Below are 19,658 nucleotides of genomic sequence, written 5' to 3' on the forward strand. Positions count from 1 at the left end.
AAATAACTACATCTCAAAAAAAATGTCACCTATCAGTTTGAATTGCTGAAAAAAAAATATTTCTACTGAAATTGTTTTTATTATTACAAGGTAATTCTTGTAATTACTGAATGTTATCGAACATGAACTGGAGAAAACATTTCTATATAACTAAACTTTGCTTAAGTAAGCAGAGAAAAGCTACAACAGGTTAATATAAAATAAACATTATAGAAAGTTAATATTTAAAAGGCACACAAATGCTTCAAACACATACAGTTTCAAATCTTTATTGTTTTAAAATTCTACATGTCTTTTACAATTACAATAATTTGTTACTTAAATGACTCTTGTATGGTTAATGTACAATGAGTTTTTTCCTGAAACTCAACCATGAAATACAATTTCATCAATATGATTTTTCTAAATAGATTAATACAAGATTTCTGGTTTGTCAGGAAGAACAAGTGCTTCAATTTGAACAACAGCACAGGTGTCTTCCCCTCAGAATCTGTGATCAATCCATTGAAAGTGCTTTTGAAGATTGCAAATCTAACTGTGACTGATTTCCAAAATCAGTCCATCAAATTACAAGGGTTTTTTTTGTTGGGTTTTTTTTTTTGTTTCTTTTTTTTTTTTTTTAATAACATTAAAGAGCATTTTCATGTAATGAAACAAGTTGCAGTAGTTATTTTTACTCATCTACTGAGGCAAACTCATGTTGAAGAAAAATTATATGATTATCTGCATGCAATGAACACTCCTCTTTAAATAGTTGATGAATTTTACACATATAAAGAATCTGTTAAAGAGTGCAAGTACTTTGATAATGATTTCACAAAAGGACATATGCTGGTAATAATGGTAACTAACACTTAACACCTAAATACAAGCTAATGTATATTTAACAGGCAATTAACATGGCTGACAAACCATGTTGCATGTGGTTGCCCTTTGAGAAAATGAACACATTTGGTCCACACTCCTAAAGTTATCAGGGTAAAAAATTGGAACAGTTAGGGCCAGAGACTTTGATGCAACTCTCTTGTTTCTAAAATGTGACCTGTTAAAAAGTAAAAGCAGTACATCAGTGAAGTATCTTGTCACGTGAACTCAGTATAAAAACATGGCCTGGTATTTGGAGCGACGAATGAGCACTGAAGGACAAGTCAAAAAAGAATGGAGACAGAACAGACTGAAATTCTGCTGTGTTATACTTTCTTGTTCCACGGTACTGCTTTCACCCTGTAGAATTTCGTACCCAGAGGAACTTTAAATCTGTTTTGAGCCTATAAAAATCAAAAAGAAAAACAAAACAAATCACATCAGAAATGTAACTGAAAGCCCATTCCTCTGATTAATATATTTTTAAGCAAAAAAATAGACTCCCATCCTTCCAAGTTTGGCAGACTCAACAGAGTCTGGCAAAGTTCCTCCATACTTTCTCATACTAAATGATTTCTGTATCCGGGTCTTCGATGATGCCTCATTATTTCCCCTGATGCTTGAAGGTACCAACGTTTTTCTAGGAATCAAAGCCAACTTTAGCAATTGCAGTCACTGAAATATGCTTGCACGGGGTAATCAGAAATGTTCAGGAGGATCCATAGAAAGCAAAGTTTTCTCACACAGGCAGCTTTTCCAGGGGGGCAATCCTACCCAAGACACTTGCTCACTTTCTCTTTTTTCTCGTTCCCCTTCTCTTGCTATTCAATAACTTGAAGAACAGAGCAAGAATTGCAGAACTTTGGACAATTTTCATCCTGAAGAGCTCTCATTCATTACTCTAATATTTTTAGAAACAGAATCTTATTTTCTCCTCTATTAATTTAATCAGATGATGTTTCTGCTTCCATTTCCTTACCTTTTTAGCCTGGCAATATTCCTTTTCCATCACTTTTCCCAGCACCCAAGGTCTCCTAGATGCACCTGAAGCTAAAGAGACAATATATTTATTATTATGGATACTCAACTATAGATAACAGAATATTATACTAATTACGGTTAAAGACTACATCCTTGAAAGCATAAGTTGAACCAGAAACAAGTTTTCTCTTATTTTTTTAAACAGTCACAAAAATTAAAAAAGTGCAAAGACGTAAAAAACAAGCTCGCTGGAATTTTCGAATGAAAAAAATGCTTTCTATTTAGATTTTGTTTGAGAATTAGAGAAAACAAAAGCAAGTCAAAACTTTATAGCTTCAATTAAGGGCTGAAAATTATTACAGTCAACCCAGACTGATCTTTGGGTCTGATTTAAGATAGTTATTCCTTGATGTATTTCAAGAGATAGTCTCCGCACAAAACTTTCAGCTTGTATAAATTTCTGTAGGAAATGTTTATTTCTCTTCTATTTTACAAAACATTGTCTACTTAATTGCTTCGCTCTTCTTAAAGTGTCAATGATCAATGGCATGGATACAGCATCAAAACCGGACTGAAGGAACAGCTCAAATATGCAGTGCGTTATCAGTGCTCCTCTACGCATGACTATGAAAAACTGTATCAAGTGATAAGAACATAAGTCACTTGAGTCATTGTCTGAAATTTTATTCTTACTCTTGAAAATTAATTTGGTTATTAATGATTGTCTTAGTTTCAGCAGGGACAGTACTTTTTTCTTCAGAGTGCCTGGTATGATGCTATGTTTTGGTTCTAGGAGAAAAACAATGTTGATAACACATCGTTGTTTATAGTTATTGCTAAGCAGTGTTGTACAGCGCCAAGGCTGTTCAGTTTCTCAGCTCATGCTAAGGGTTGAGAGGAGACAGAATCAGGACAGCTCACTTAAAACTTGCCAAAGGGATATTCCCTACCATATGACATCACACGATAGGAGAGTTTTGAAAGGGGTGCGAGCAACTGCTTGTGCATCACTTGCTATATGCACACATGCATTTGTCATAACTATTATCCTTTCCTCTACATTAGTAAACAGTTTTATCTCAACCCATGAGTTCTACTTTATTTTTTTCCCCACTCAATTGGAAGCAAATGAAGGAAGTGAGCGAACAACTGTGTGGTGCTTAGCCACCTGCCAGGTTAAACCACAACAATAATGAAGCAGATTCCATTCTGCTTCAAACTTCTACAGATCTGTGTGAAGTATGAGAAGTATTCATACCTGACCTGAAACCTCTACAACTAACATTTAAATCAGAAAATACAGTTTTCCTGAATTTGCTTGAGCAATGGACTTCACTTATTTCACAAAAATGAGGAAGATTCCATTTACCCCTGAAATTTGCAAATGAAAACTTCCATATTCAGATGATGTGTAACAACACAGAAACCTTGCAGTCTTCAGCCAATTTCAGTGTCATGCAAGGCAGAAACAACCAATGACAACCTAAATATTTAACTCTTAATACTACAGTTAGATCTGTATAGATTAATAGATGTTGGTCAGATTCAGATTGTTTCTGGCAGCCCTGAAAATAATAATCTGCAGTGCCTAGCCCTACACCAATTCTAACTTATCACAAATTAAAGTGAACTAATAGTCCTCTCTTTTTTTTTTTTTTCCTCCTCATTTTCTCTACTGTGCTGATGTGAGGATAAAACCAAGACACTGTTTTCTAAAGCACTGAGCTATAAATAAACATTCCGAAAGCAAATGGTAGGTCCTCATGGTTGTTCTACTTGCAACTTTCTCAAATTTGAACACTAACTGCAGTTAGCAAGTGGTAAAGAACGGAACAAACTAAATCAATTAGAAGAGTTCAGTGAATCACAACTGCAGAATAGTAGAGAAACTGACACAGGGGTTACCTTATGCATGAAAAACAATACAATCAATCATATTTCACAGATACACGCAATACCGATTCCATTGTTACATTATATCTGTCTATAAGTATTGTAGCACTTCTTCTCTTACGTGTCCCAGAAAACAAAGCATAGATTCATCAGCAGTCTTGAAATGAGTTAAAGCTTGGTAGCTTTCTGTTACTGGGATTGAAAACTACAACAAGGGCTGCTGATTGAGAGCAAGTTGATAACTTCTCACAAGAAACACCATATAGAAGTTTTCACTGAGAAGTCAGAATTAGTACCAAAGTTCCTTTTCATGTGTTCTTACTACATTTTTGCAACAAAAATATGGAGCAAAGTGGGCTGGGAAGGTTTGCAAGACATACATCAGGTATGACAGTTTAAAAACATTCATATGAATCTATTTCTTTTAGTACAACACACTAAACATTCTTTTCCTCATTTCAAAGAGATTAATGCTTCAATTTTGTAAAGTTTACAGAGCTGCCAAAAACAGCTGACAAATAATGTAAATATTAAAGAGGGGAAGCAAATGCACCACCAATTTCAGCAGCAACATAAGCAAAACATAGAGAAACTATTCTCTGAAGAATAATGGGTCCTGATAAACACAACTGGATACGATGGAAAAATTTTATCAGCAAAAGCATTGCTTGCAAATCCCTCTACAGTAGAGATAGAATTTAATTTCAGACATGTATATGGAATTTAGAAATTTAAATACAAAGAGAACAAAATTTATCCAAAGACAATCTTTAAAGAATATCATAAAGACAGGTATTAAAAATAAGAACTGAGCACGCATAGTTTGGAAAGAAATATTAAAATGAATTTTGTGCTTGCCTTTGTCAAAGAAGTCATTAAAAGTTTAAATCTACATGAAAATAGGCCAGAGATATATACAGTTATGCATCATTATTGCTGATTCTGAACAGTTAAGCACGTATTCACAATAGGAATATTTTCCACAGATAATCAAAAAGTTGGAGAACCTGCTCTATGAGGAAAGGCTAAAGCAGTCAGGTCTTTTCATCCTAGAAAACAAAAGGCTTGGAAGGATCTCATCACAGCATTCTTGTACTAAAGAGGCAGCTGCGAAGAGGACAGAAGATCTCTTCACAAGCAGCTATGTAGGGAAGACAATGTGCAACAGGTACAAACTACACTTAGAGAGGCTCTGAAGCTTTTGGAACTTCTTTTTTTAAGTGAAAAGGGCCAATTACTCAGGGATGTTGAATAATTCCCTATCACTGGAGGTTTTCAAGATGCAATTGGACAGGGAGCTAGACAATCTTATCCAGGCTCTGTTTTCCTACAAAAGGTTAGACCTGATGATTTTCTGAGGTTCACTCTAACTTGTGCTGTTCTAAGATTTTGTTTACATATACTCACTGTGGACAAATTGGCATTTATTACAGCTTACTTTAAAGATGCTCCCATTTTTCATAGCTAGATCTAAAATATTCTGTACTGAATATCATTTAACAGCAAATAGCAAAAGCTACAAAGATAACCAATAGCTACATTACATGCTTTTTATGTTTACCACAGATGTTTTTATAATATCATTTACTATCAGAATATCATTTAAGTGTGTTAACTTGGAAGAAGACATAATAATAGAAAGCAATCTGACACTTACCACACTCACCTGGTTTGAGGTCCAGTGCAGCAAGAGATTCAGAGTGCAAGAAATACAAGGTTGGACTAACAGTAAATAAAACGTAATTGTCGTGTCTTTCATCTAAGATTATGAGAACCAAATCGCCAACCTGAAAGCTAAAGAAATTAAGGAATTTAGCTAAAACAGCAAGAAAGTTAAAGATAACATAAATTACACAAAACATATTTCTACACATTGCCCAAGACGAGACTTCTGTACAGCAGCACATAATTTTCTGCTTGTCAACTCATTCATATTTTGTATTTTGTGGGATCACCAGAAAAAAAAATGTAACTAAGTATGTTTTGGAAATGTTTTCCTATATCCCCATTTTTTTTTTTCCTGAAAGAACTGACAGCTTTGCTTTAAAACACAAACAGGAATATCTAAAACAAACTGAGGTCTATTTATACTGATTTTTATTCACCAAGACTAACGATGATGATAATAGTACCACAGTATTATTACTGTAAATCTACAACAGTAGCTAGGTATCTGGTATTAAAATTTCAAGCATAAGGGAGGGACAGAATATTTGTCAGACTTTGATCAAAAGGTTAAAAAAAGAAACACTTTGGTGACTGACTTCACATAAAAAGTTTTTTAAAATCTTTCTTCTAACATCAGGATAACACAGGAAGCTACAAAATTCTTATGACAAGTTTCAGTAACAGAATTCAGACTTTTTCTGCCTCCAGTTTCTGTTTCACCATGCAAATGTGCTTGAAGTAATTTAATTATCCATGAATGAAATGAAGTTTAAAATAGCTAAAAATTAAGCATTAAACTACGAGAGCAATCCAGTAAGAAATACTGATACTATTCTTAAAGTGGGGAGAAATTAGCAAAGAAAGGGGAAATCTCTTCTTCATAAACAAAGAGTGGAGATATCTACTCAGGGATAAGTAAGTATATATACAGAGAAATCTAGCTCATATTCTAGATTGCGAACTTTCAGATTAAATAAGCAATACTACAAGCTTTTCTCCCTATTCTGATAATGATGACAGACTTCAAAGACTCAGGCAAAGACATCCCGCTTGGACAGGTGTATTCTTTCATATTATTTTTCTCCCTGGCTACTTCCAACAGATTTCTACAATATTCTCTGCTTAAAGGAAAGGCTAATTCTGCACATACTACCATTATTATAATAAAAATGCAATTTTGTGCAAATCAGAAAACATTGAAATAGTGATCGTTTGTTTTCTTTTGTAAAAGCAATTTTGATTGAAACATTACAAGCAACCATCTACGGCTTTTGTATTTAGCAATAATTAACAGTTCTCCCCTCACTCCCCAGTAACAACTATTAACTCTACGTTATTAATTCAACCATACCTAATGAAATATTTGGGTTCACTTCATTATATAACCAAAAATTTTTTAAGACTTTGGCAAAGCAGTATGTCTAGTGAAACACAAGGTAGCACTACACGTTCAGGGTGAACGTACACCCACTTTTCTTTGCAAAATAATAGCTAAACAAAAAGGAACCTAAAAGAATACATTGGGTGCATTCTAGGAGGTCCATGAAGTACTCGCCTTACAAATAATGTAAAGAACGGCAAAGGGAAAAAATATAGCAATTAAAAAAATAAAAGTTAAAAAAAATAATAATAATAATAATAATCAAGAAAGCCAAGTTCACCAAATTGAAAATGCTTTTTTTTTTTTAAAGGAAAAATAAATGTTTAATGTTTTATTGATGCTGAACTAGGACTATTCCATAACTAACATGAACTATCGAGAAGATCTATACATCTTTTCATCACGAAGAAAGAACTAAAGAACTGTGACAAACTTTAATTACATAGCTATTACTGAAAGCACAGTCATCTGTTCATAGGGAAATTGTTAAACAAGTACTTACTCTCTAATTGCTATTTTTTCAGAATGTCTTGAGGATACTGATGACATGCTCTGGGACATCTGTATAAAAAAAACAAAAATGAAAAGCTATAAAGAACTGGCAAGCTATGATGAAGTATAAATTTAAGGTTAAGACTCATTATAGGTTTCAAACCCTGTCTGTTCTTGCAGATCAGTTTACCTAAGAAAACTGCATACATTTCTGCCATTTAACTCTGTAGCAGCCTTTTTTTTTTTTTTGTTAATAACTAGCTTTGATTACAAAACAGCTGATATCTCCTTTATTATTTAACAGTGAGAAGTGCTTTCCAGTTCAGTGTTACTGAAGATATTTTCTGAGTATACAGAAGAAATGCAGCTATGCACTCTAACACAGATGCCTTTAGCATTCTAAGAAATCAGATGGTGATACACTGGAAGTTAAACTACTTTACTGCAAATAAACTCCAGACATTGAATTCAATATATGGTCTTAGTTTTACTGAGGGCTGTCACACAGTCTGAAGTTTACTGCTAAATTAAAGTGAGACTCCCTGTAAAAAAAACTGTGGTCAAATGTACTAAGATAAAACAAAAACCTAATTCTGCAAGTTTTTGCATGTAATTCTCTTCTCATATATATAGGTCTTGATATCATTTTGAAGCCTATTCACAGATTATTTTCTTCACTTCATAATACCCTTTTTAACATTAAGAAAGTTAGTTCAGACTGAACACAGCCCCACACAAAAAGCTCTTGACTTTTAATGACTCTTTCAGAAGTTTCCTTTATGCATTCCAACTCCAGATTTTCTTTTTTAGACAACATTTTACTCATTCACATCATACTTTCTTTTTATTATTAAGAAACGCTGCAGCTCACATGGAAGTTTTCAACTGCATGTAACTTGTTCATAGACTTGCTTTATTTCATGGAATAGCTTGGGCTGGAAGGGTCCTTAAAGTCCATCCAGTTCCAACCCCCACTCGCAGGCAGGGCTGCCCCCAACAGACTCAGACTGCCCAGGGCTGGCCCCATCCAGCTTGGCCCTGAACCTGGCACCCATAGCTTTTATGGGCAGCCTGTGTCTTACCACCCCTCTAAGATTTTGTTCCTAACATCTAACCTATATTTCCCATCTTTTATTACAGCCATTGCTCCCTGTTCTATTGCTATTAATGTAGAAAGTTGTTTCCTGCTCCTGCTTGTAGGTACTGGAAGGCCACAGTGAGGTCTCCCAGGAGCCTCCTCTTCTCGAGGCTGAGCAAGCCTAACTCCCTCAGCTTTTCTTCACGGGAGAGGTGCTCCAGCCCTCTGATAGTCTTTTTGGCCTTCCTCTGAGCCTGCTTCAACAGCTCCACTTCTCTCCTGTACTGTGGGCCTCAGGACCAGACACAGTAAATCATGGTATTCCATCTGTGCAATTTATCCTACTATTTCTGTGAGAGCAATTAGGTCATTATTTATTTATTTATTTATTTTAACTGCATCACAGTTTCCATCTCATTCTGCTTACTTCCCTGCTATATACATTACTGCAGAGCTCTTTTTAGTCCTAACATATGAAGTTTTTATTGTAAAAAAATTGGACTAAGCATTAAATTCATTTAAAATGCAAGCCAGCTTGATTTCTGTTTTTTATTAATTTCTAACAAAGAAAAAGCACAAAACATTATCTCCATTTGAACTTGTTACAACTTGAGAATATTCTACGCCTAATGTGCTAATATAGCCTAATAAATGAAAAGTAACTCAAAAGAAATCCTTTAACCACATCCCTGTCATTAAAAGCTCCATTTTCTTCTTTATTACTCACAAAGATAACTCGCACATCTTTTCTACAAAATCGAATGGGCTGGAAACAGTCTTTTTCTGTAGAAAATGTTCTGGGAGAGCTCCAGAATTTAATTCAGAAAATCTACACAGAGGCTTGGCAGAGTGTTCACCGTGTTTCAGAATATGAAGTATGGTGGAAAAGGTGTTGCAATCTTTTCTTTATGACCTTTGCTAGCAGTGTGATTACGGACTGGTTTTAACATGGAATGGAAAGATTTTTGGAAAAAAAAAAAAAAAAAAAAAAAAAAAAAAAAACCTATTTCATATCTGAATATGTAACAGAAATAAGCTCTAAAGCAAATTTCAATCTTATCCCAAACAGAAGACTGTCAGGGTCTCCAACTCAACTGGAAAAAAATATTCATACTATGAAATACAACTTCACTTAAGAACTTAGGTACCAGTTTCTAGTAAATTACTAGATACCATTTGTCACTTTAAGGAAATGGGAGATATCCATGGCTAGTCCAACCAGTATACTGCTAAGAAATACATCTGTTTCCCCATATGCAAAGTAATTTTTTTTTTAAGCTTAAGGTTAGCAAGGCTAAGTTGTGGGTAAATAAATAGAGAAGGATTCATAGTTCATGAATTAAAATAACTATCAGCATACTCCCTATTCTTCTTTAGGCACTGACTTCAGTGTTAAAAATGATGACTTGAGTATTTTCAGTAGCTAAGCAGAATTGAAGTTTCACACTTGACAAAAATACAAGTGCAAGTTAAAGGGTCTCAGAATATTCTGGATGCTTTATTAGGATAATTACATTTTTGGCTTGTAACTTAGAAATAATTTTTATCAGAAAAGTGACAGACAATAGCACTGACTTTTATATGCTGTATCCATATTCTGAAAATTGAAGAAACCTCCAAAATGCTAACTTCAAGAAACAATTTCCCAAAGTTAATCTCTAAGTTAGCTAGCACTCCTTATATACAACCATATATACAATCCTGTAAACTGACTTTCAATACTTGAAAAGCCTGAGCCACGGTGCCACTGGAATTTACTCCTATCACATCAAGTATGGATAGTCTGTTCTCTTTGGGAAGAGGTCTCTCTAACCTTATTCATTGTTTACATAAGAAAACTTAAATTGATTTAAATCTGAAAGATTATCAGATCATCAATTTTCCATTGCATTAAAAACATATTCACAGATTTTAACAAGTTTAACATTCGTGATTTTTTTTAATTTTTAAGGTAGTTAAAGCATGTGTTACACACTTACCAATCTTTGATTTAATCTCTTATTCTCCTCTTCTTTCAACTGCAAAGTCTGAGAGAAAAACTTACCAGATTAGTTAATTAATACAACTTTCACAGTATAAACATCTTAAATAGTGTTAATATGACCAGAGACAGAACTCTTGCGCAGTGCACATACTATAGTTTTAAAATAGAATCAAAATATAATTCAAAGATCTATACAAAGTTTGAAGGACAGTAATCACCACTGCTACACCAAGTGCTAAATTATGTTAATCTGCAGTTTTTCTCCTTAACGTGAAAAACATTTCACAGACAGAACAGCAACAGAAAATTAACTTATTACTATTTGTAGCTGCCAGATACAAACCATAACAAATCATTTGAAAACAGACGACAGAATCAAACATGCAAGTGCTAATAGTTAGAAACATCCAGTAACTTGCATTATATGGTTCAATATTCAATTTCTCCTGCTAATCTCAGACTTCAAGCGAACCTATAACCTGAAAGCTAAGAACTGAAATTTGGGGAAGGGAAGGTGAGGTGGAAGCAGGGGCATCTAGGTATAAACTTAAAATCCCAGCCTGCACATTAATTAAATACTTAATGTAAGGGCACAACCATAACTTCAGAATACTGATAACATAACACATTCAAAACAGGTGTTATTTTGCTTCTTAAGAAAGCAAAATTGTCAAGGCTATAATGCATCCCAGTCAGAACTAAAATATCTGTTTCTCAAAGATACAAGTAAACCAAACTTCTTTCCTGACCAATTGGTTCAGATGCTTTGATTTGAAAAAGTTGTGGTTCTTTTTTCCCCACCCGGTGAAGAATTCCCTAGATTAAGGACCTGTCACTTATAAAAGTATTACACCTGATGCATTTGTATGGAAGTTCACATGAATAAGGTGAATTGAGTAGTCCTAGTATAAATAGAGTGCACTAATACCCATTTTGAATGGCTTCAGTTACACTGAAATTAGTACAACCAAAAAACCAAGTATGCGATATTGCATCAGAGTACATAACCAATATATTTACAATAATTAGCTGCAACATTTAATCTCACAATCTACTCACTCTTTCTAACAACATGATCCTTTGTTTTTCTTCAGACATGTGGATATTTTCACTAAAATAGAAAGAAGACAACAGGTATGTTAGAAGTAATTCCCCCCCCCTCCTCCACACACACACACACACACACACACACACACACACACACAAAATGTTTCTTTTTCTTTCCTCTTCTCTCACTCACAGGTAAATGCCATCATTCTGCTAGCAGAATGGAATTCACAGAATACTTTGGATCCTAGCATTCTATCTTATGTAGACAAGGCATATATTCAGGAAAAGAAAGGATCAGGAAAGTAGCAAATAAGAGGGAGGAGAAAAGCAAAAACACAGTGCAGAAAGGTACCTTAAGAATCAGGACTGACAGAATCTTATAAAGTAGCTTTCATTTTCAACCCAGTGACTTTTCAGCCATTGTTAAATAACTTACAAAGTTGCATAGAGTCATTTCTGCGTATTTCACATTATTTTCAAAATGTTAGTATGAACTACAGACCTAAGGCCTTTGGCAGCTAACCTTTGATACTGCAGTTCGGCTTCACAATGCTGTATTTCCCTAATCTTGTCAGCTTAAATGCTCTGTGCTTTGGGAATTCCAGGTAGAGGAAGACCAATATGAATACTGTGTTGCTAACTGTGCATATCTCTGTCCATCTGCGAGATAAAAAGCAGGTGGACACAAGATAGATAATGCTAACAACTTAATTAGAAGTTCCCTAAGAACCCAGAGTAATTCCTTTTACATTTAAATTGTATTTTGAAAGGCAGGTTACTAGGCAAGAGCCAATACCTTGTGAAGCCCAACTTGATTTGGTTGGGAAAGGAAAACCGACACATTTTTGAACTGATAGTGCATTCATCTAGTCTGACAAGACATGCTATAAAACCAAGCAAAATATTAGGTAAAACTAAAAGATAAGACATTTTTGTTATTATTTTGTGTTATGCTTTTAAACTGTTTATTGTCCTCACTTGAAAAAAAGTCCTAATGGATCAACTGGAACAGACCTTCATGCTGAATTTCAGCCCTTCTTCCCATTCATACCAAAGTGTTCTGACCCTGACCCTCCAAAGGAACCGCTACTTCTGTAGCTTCTCTAACACAGTTTGGAGGCCATACGGAGCTCAGGGCTGTCCACAGAGCAGCTCAGAGACATCAGTCCCAAACCTGCCATCTTCCTTCCTCGAAGAATGTTCCATGACAACAAAAACATGTCTGAACTGGGCAAGGGAAGGCCTGAGAGTTGCCCTGGTTGTCACTAGCAGGATTCTGCAGGGTCCCATTTTTGAACTAGTTGCCTGTAATGTTTTCCATGAACGATTCCAACAAAGATCTGGAAGTTATATTAAGTACATTTGGACAATGATAAACTGGAAAGAGTGTTGACTCCCTTGAATGAGGAGAGGCCTTGCACCAAGATCTTGATAAATTTGAAGGTGGTCACCATTAGCATGAAGATGACTAAGTGCTGGATTCTGCACCTGGGATGGGGCAGCCTATGGACAAGGTTCTGAAGAGCAGCCCCAGAAAAGGGATCTGGGGGTACTGGTTGGCAGCAAGTTGATTGCAAGTTGTCAGCAGAGCTCCCTGGCAACCAAGAGGGCCAATGTACGCTGGGGTACACTAGGCCCAGCACTGCCAGCCAGGTGAGGGGAGAGGTTATCACCTCTGTTTTGCATAGCCTCACCTCAGTTGCCGTGAACAGTTTGCTTGCCATAATATAAGGACATAAAACTACTACAGAGCATCCAGAGCAGAACTACAAGATGGGGAATCATTTAGAAGGCAAGAATAAAGCTCTCCAGACCATTAGTACAGTACCAACAAGTACAGAATATACAGGACAAATAAGTACAGAATATAGTGAAGCTGATCACTGCAATAGAACTTCATGGAGTTCCCTCTGATGTCTTAAATCACTTCAGTATTTCAAACATAGCCATGGTTAGCTATCTGTTGACTAGCCTCTGCAAACTGTGATAAACAGTGAAATGTGAGCAATATTTGCTAAAAGCTATTTCAATCTGTTGTAATACCAGTGTACAACAGAACCACTCAAAGAATCAATTTTATGTACTTAAAAGTAAACCTTTCATGCAATTTGCTTGCCCTCAGTATTTCTCCTTAAGTATGAATTTAAAATATCACAGAGTTATTCTTTCCTAGTCCTATTACTACCTTCTAATAAGTGTCTTAACACTGATGATTCAGAGGTTATACAAATTAAGAGATGCTGAATACCTGTCTTCCTCTCCAATAAAACAAAACATCAACCCACGAAGGCCACTCAGTCTCATGCTTTTCTTTTTCTTAATTTGGAGTATTTGGCTTAATTTTATTAAGCACTTCCCACTCACTATGAAGCATAATTACACTTGTTTATGTGACTGCTGTAGATAGCAACCACAAATTTCTGTTTTATATGAGAATCAGCCACTGTTCAAAAGATATGCTAATAACATACAACCATGTATCTCACCCTCGGACCCTATTATAATTGCTCTTTTCCCACTTTCCTTATTTTTCACATACGTAAACAATATTTCTTCACCTTTTAATCAAGTTTCACCTTGAAGCTGCCTACTTCTAAGTTATGAAAACCGAGCATTTCTGATAATTGTGATGTCCCAATTGTGTGTGTACTAAAGAATAATTTTAGCAAGAATGTCAAAGGCAGAAGGAGTGTTACATGATCTCATCTGTACTCCAGAAAGTCCAACAACACACATCTAAAAGAGTATGCTCTATTTCTACTACAATGCCCCATACTTACTGCACAGCCATCATACTGGTTTCCATGGTAGAGTCCATCCTTCCTTCAAGTGCAATGTCAGAAGCCAATCTCTCTGTATCAGTGGGAACATCAGCTGCACAGGCTCCACAAGCTTCTGAAGTTGCTGCTAAGTAGGTTGATGGAGAAAGATTACTACTTCTCAGCTTATTGACTTCTTCTTCAAGCTTTTTCTTTTCCTCAAGTAATCGAGCTCGATCTTCAGAAAGTGTTTCAATCAAATCTGTGACACAAGTAAATAAAAATTCCTGTAATAATAGAAGTACTACGGAGTAAAGCCAAAGAAGCAAACGGAATTATCCTTTTAGAAAAGACACAAATTTCTGCAGAAGTTAGCTTACCCTTATCTTTTTCTTGCTGCTCTGTTAGCATTTTTAATTTGTCACTAAGATCATTAATTATATTTTCTTTCTTCATTTTTTCTCTTGCTAGAACAGTGTTAAAGTTGGTCTGAAAACAGAAAGAAGTACTACTGAAATACAAAATGTACATTATAAACGAAATGCAAACAACGTAACTAAAACAAAGGAAGTACAAGAGATATTACATGTGTTTTTCTAGATTATAATTAAACAAGGAAATAAGCTTGTTTTCATACTCTTTTGAACAAACTGTTGGATATTTTATTTTGAGTATTCTCTGAAACAGCCTCGATTTTCCTCCCAAATTTTCTCTCATATCCCATCAGTCCCACGTCCATGACACGTCATACAATTTTAAACAATCATTAAAAGAATATGGACTTTTAAACACATTTTATATTCCAATTTATTTATTAGTTGCATGGTTTTTTAAATTAAAAAGCTGTTTTGGGGATTAAATGGGCCACTACGGCAAAGCTACACTGCATCAAGAAATATAATACAAAAGACAAATGTAATTATTAGTAGAACAATATACTAAAATCTGCATTAAAATAGCTTTCAAGTTATGCAGTAATTCCTCGCTGAAGAATTCATTAATGCAGAAGTTACACAGGAATCATTGCGAATTCTCTTGAATTATTTAATATAAAGAAGAGCACTGCATGCTTCTGTATCAGTCTGACAAACCTTTCTACTTCTTGAATCCTTCTACTAAACATTATGCACTCACCATTACAACTTTTTGAGGTTACTGCGATGAAACAGGCAAAAACCTATTTACAACTGTCTCTGAAGAGGACAGTTTAACCTACAATTTCACTTCTTCAGGGAATTTAAGAGCCAGGCATGATCTTGACTAGCTTTAGATTCTCTATGCCTACAAACATGCCTATTCATCCGTCTTAAACCATAAGCTACTTGGACAGGTATAAGCTTTACGTAATGCATAACAGACTCTGGTAAACGTGTGCATAAGAAAACTAACACAATATGCCAAAAGCGTTAAGTAACATCTCAAAGGGACAAAAACTACAAGAGTGTGAAGTTAAATATCCAGAATATTCAGCATTCAGCAGCAACAGTTTTGTGAATCTTTAGCACTGACTGATTCAGGCGTATTTGCTTTTTAATAGATTGTGTACTTCATCAGAATCTGCTGTCAACACTTCTGAACCTTTCCTAGCGTACTCTGCACCACACATGAAGATTACTGCACGAGGAAAATGGCATATCAAGACCAACTCTGATAGAAAAATAAATATTACAGTTGTCTATGTAATCTATAAAATATTCCTACTAGATTAACTACAGAAGGCTCTCTCCAGTATTCATGTCTGCACTCCCAAACTTTCAGAACTTCTTCTGTCTTTATAATTGCCTGTGATATTCGGCTCTCTGCACCAAGTAATTTGCAGCATTCATTTCACCAAGCCAGTTGATTACTCACTGTCTCTTTGTCCTTATTTGATCCTGCTACAGTTAAAGTGTAAGTACTTAAAACAGAAAATCCTTTCTTAGTATTTAAATGCAACAAAGCTGTAGATAATAGCTGTTACTTCGAGATTCAATTTTAGAAGTGAATGTTCACCTACAAAATTTGAGATTCAATGTTTAAAGAAAAAATGAGCCAGCAAAGATACTGCAATAAGTAATTCAGTGCAGCAATAATTAATCCAGTATAGTGTGAGTTTGTATTGAGGTGAGGAGTACAGAGAAATGTTTAATCTGAGTTAGAAAGAAGAAAAACATCTGCATTGAACCTAAAACACCATCCACCCAGGCTAATAAAGTCTAAAAGGCACGAAGAAGCATTCCAAATCAATTAGTATTTCTAAGCATTAAATTTGTGTTGCCCAAAAATACCATTAACTTAAACTATACTTAAGTGACATCCTTCTGAAGTTCAGAAAATTAACAGGTAAAACTTAGAGTACTAACACAACAATGCAAGCAAAACTATCAAATAAAAAATGAATCTGGATTGCTCACTTCACAAACAGTTAAGCAAAAAAAAAAATGTCATAAGCATGTTGAATTCCATTGGTGTACCACATCCTGACTCTAGAAAATACCATAACGCAAATTCAGAATGCACAAGTGTTACAATAGCAAAAAGAAAAAAAGAAAAAAAAAGAAAAAAAGTCTATAACTTACAAACAGGAAAAGAACACATCCTTCTCAGGGAAGGAAGAGCAATGAAGAGTCAGTTTTACCTGCTGTTCTGCAGTTAGAGATGTTCTAATGTTCTGCACTTCTTCATTCTTTCTTCTTTCTTGTTCTTCAAGCTGCTCCAAGAATTTCATTTTTTCTTCCTGAAGCTTTTCTTGAAGTTCAGCAACCAAGCTTGATTCAGCAGATGATTCAGTGGGAGGACTTAAAAGAAAACGTTTAGGTTTTAAATTCATCATATATATAAGTCCCAGACTATATGAAATATGAAAGTAAGCACACAAGTCAGAAGTTAGTTTTGAGACTCTACCGTATTCACATTAAGTCATTACTACTCTTCAATTTTATTTTTAAAACACATGCACCTCACCAAATACTTATTCTTGATCATTCTGTTTTCTAGTGACCGTTAGTGTGTCAATACTGTTAAAATCTGCTTGAGGGGGAAGACATGTTTTTACTATTTGAATAGACGGAATGCAAAGCAGAAGATCAAGAAACAATGACAGATCGACTCCCTGTAGATTTTTACTGTGTCAAAACGTAATACCTCCAAAACTCTTACAAAAATAAGCAATTCAACAATAAGGAATCCAGATGTAAAAGAACTCTGTGGGTTGCAGAATCTAGAGATCAGCAATAGTGATCAGAAAGAAAAGCATTAATTGTCACTCAAGCATGAAGAATAAGAACCTTAAATGGCTCTTGAAGCAGGTAATCTCAAATGGATAAAATATTTTCTAATAATTGATTTCAAAGCACTACCTATCCACTTCTGTGGTCTGGCATGAGTTATCATGAAGCATCACTTTATAAAGTACTGGGACAGACAAATCCCTTCACTGAGCAACTTTTGTTAAAATCTGCACTATTTAAAATTCTCATTCTTCTCTTTTGTGCTGATTGAACTTCAATTTATTTATAAAGTCTAGCCATGAGAGTGTGTGTGTGACAAGTATTATGACCAATATGATACGGTTTTTCTATATGGAGAAGCTTCACCACTAATTGTGGTCTTATGGAACTGGCTGGAAAATACCAAGGCTGGAAGATACCAACTTTTAACTTAATTTACAAAGCAGTCCTATCATACTTTTTTTTTTTTTTTTTTTCTTTTTTTTTCCTCCCCAAGTATTATAAATCAAGTTAATCGAGCTGCTTAATGACAATCATTACAAACATTGCATCGTTCAACTAATCTCCATCAATCTTAGTTGAGCACAGTACACACTATGTACGTAAGATCACACAGAAGAATTACAAATGGGTTAAAGTTCTATTACCTCTCCTAATCCTGATAACTTCCAGGAACTTTATAACCAAAACACACATTATCATATATTGGTAATGCACAGGTAACACTCAAGTTCAAAAATGAAACTCCTGATAGCAGCAAAATATTCAGAAATTTAACAACTTAAGTTATCACCAGTGCCTTCTGGAACATTAACGTAACAGTGATCTTGCAGAAAAGGACATTTATGTGACAAGCAAAAGTTTCTTTCTAACATTACAAATTAACTTCTAAGCAACAATTCAGCGAGGATAACAAGTCAACTGGAGTTACATAACTTAAGGCTTTAGGAACTCAAGAAAAACCAAGCAAGCAGCTAGACAGTGACTTTGAAATATTAAGACAAATCTACATAACATACGCCTTCTGGAGACGAAACACATGCTAGAAAGGAAAAAACATAACAGCAGACGAAAGGCATAAAGCGAAGCCTTAGAAGGCAATACATATTATAATGTTGTACTTCAAAAATAAAAACTACCGACAGAACTCATAACTACTAATGCTTCATCAGACTGAAGCAGACAACATTTCTTTGAAATACATTGGTATCAGTCTTATCCAGTTTGTAAAGAAATACACAGAGCTTTGATCAGTTGTTAAAATTTAAATGCAGGTGGTGGTTTTGTTGTTGCTGTGTGTTTTTTGTTTGTTTTTAAGTCTGATGACATAGCTACACCTCTTCCCTACCGAGTCACATTTTTGATCTTCTACAAGCACTAATACAAAGAAAAGGTTTAAATACAGCATTTGATGCTTCCCTCTCCTCATTCTACCACATCTTATTAAATTTAGAGAATATTTTAAGAAAGAGGTATTAACTGTAACTCAATCACTGAATCTGAATTCAAGAAGTGTATCACTATTTCAACCTTTTCTGTACAGAGACACATAAAATGTCAACACTGATACAACATCAATGATAGATATTTAGCATAGCAAAATCCTGAGGCAATGGGGATGATCTGGATATTTCAAGAGAAGTGGATGCTTACATTTCTCTTTGCACCGCAGAAGTGAATTGTGTGTACACCAGATCACAGGATTCTTTTTATAGCCCCTCCCTCCATTCAACTTAGAAAGAAAATACACCATTACGCTGACATTTAAAAAATTAAACGCTAACTTAAATTTGTGTTCATGTTCTGCACTGTTCTTTTTATATCCATTCTATCACTTTTTCTATTTCAAATACTTGATATACTGTAATACCCAGAACAAAAAAAAACTTAAGATATTGTACTAACAAGATTTAACCTTGGAGTTCTGAGACAATCCAAGAACATTAATGACAAATTTGAGCACTTCAAATTAGAATACTGTTTCTAGGCCACAGCAACGGAGAAAAATTCTAATATTTCCATTACACAATATCACAGTCTGCTCTGCTGACAGCATTATGAACTAGCACACAGGTTAGAAACAGGAAGTCAGGAAGCATAACTTGGCATTTATGGGAAGGAATTTTTTTCCCAAATTGGAAAAATATTGCAGAAATTAACAATGAAGAACAGTCATCCTACAATGCTCTTTAAAATGATGTTGCCCAAGTGTGTTTTGTTATAAAGCTCAAACTGAAGACCTTTATATATGTAACTATAGCAGTTAAAGCCAGTTGAAGTTCAGGTGGCTGTGGGACTG

General features: G+C 34.8%; 1 protein-coding gene across 4 annotated transcripts in view; it reads right to left on the reverse strand.

Annotated features, from left to right (window-relative positions):
• Nucleotides 1-253: 253 nt before the first annotated feature.
• RB1CC1 (RB1 inducible coiled-coil 1) overlaps nt 254-19,658 on the reverse strand; it is a 70,645-nt gene continuing 51,240 nt past the window's right edge. For 3 of the 4 annotated variants that reach the window (XM_042869139.1, XM_042869141.1, XM_042869142.1), the window contains 9 exons: nt 16,768-16,927; nt 14,531-14,639; nt 14,172-14,412; nt 11,401-11,452; nt 10,337-10,384; nt 7,290-7,348; nt 5,396-5,532; nt 1,844-1,914; nt 254-1,268 (listed from right to left, as the gene is read on the reverse strand). In XM_042869139.1, coding sequence (XP_042725073.1) covers nt 1,191-1,268; nt 1,844-1,914; nt 5,396-5,532; nt 7,290-7,348; nt 10,337-10,384; nt 11,401-11,452; nt 14,172-14,412; nt 14,531-14,639; nt 16,768-16,927 — 955 coding nt within the window. In that variant the 3' untranslated portion in view covers nt 254-1,190. The remainder of the gene's footprint in view (nt 1,269-1,843; nt 1,915-5,395; nt 5,533-7,289; nt 7,349-10,336; nt 10,385-11,400; nt 11,453-14,171; nt 14,413-14,530; nt 14,640-16,767; nt 16,928-19,658) is intronic. The other variant, XM_042869140.1, reaches the window with a different exon arrangement.

This window comes from Lagopus leucura, unplaced genomic scaffold (genome assembly GCF_019238085.1).
Source record: "Lagopus leucura isolate 7727_CA_CO unplaced genomic scaffold, USGS_WTPT01 Super-Scaffold_100002, whole genome shotgun sequence".
Classification (NCBI taxonomy): Eukaryota; Metazoa; Chordata; class Aves; order Galliformes; family Phasianidae; genus Lagopus; species Lagopus leucura.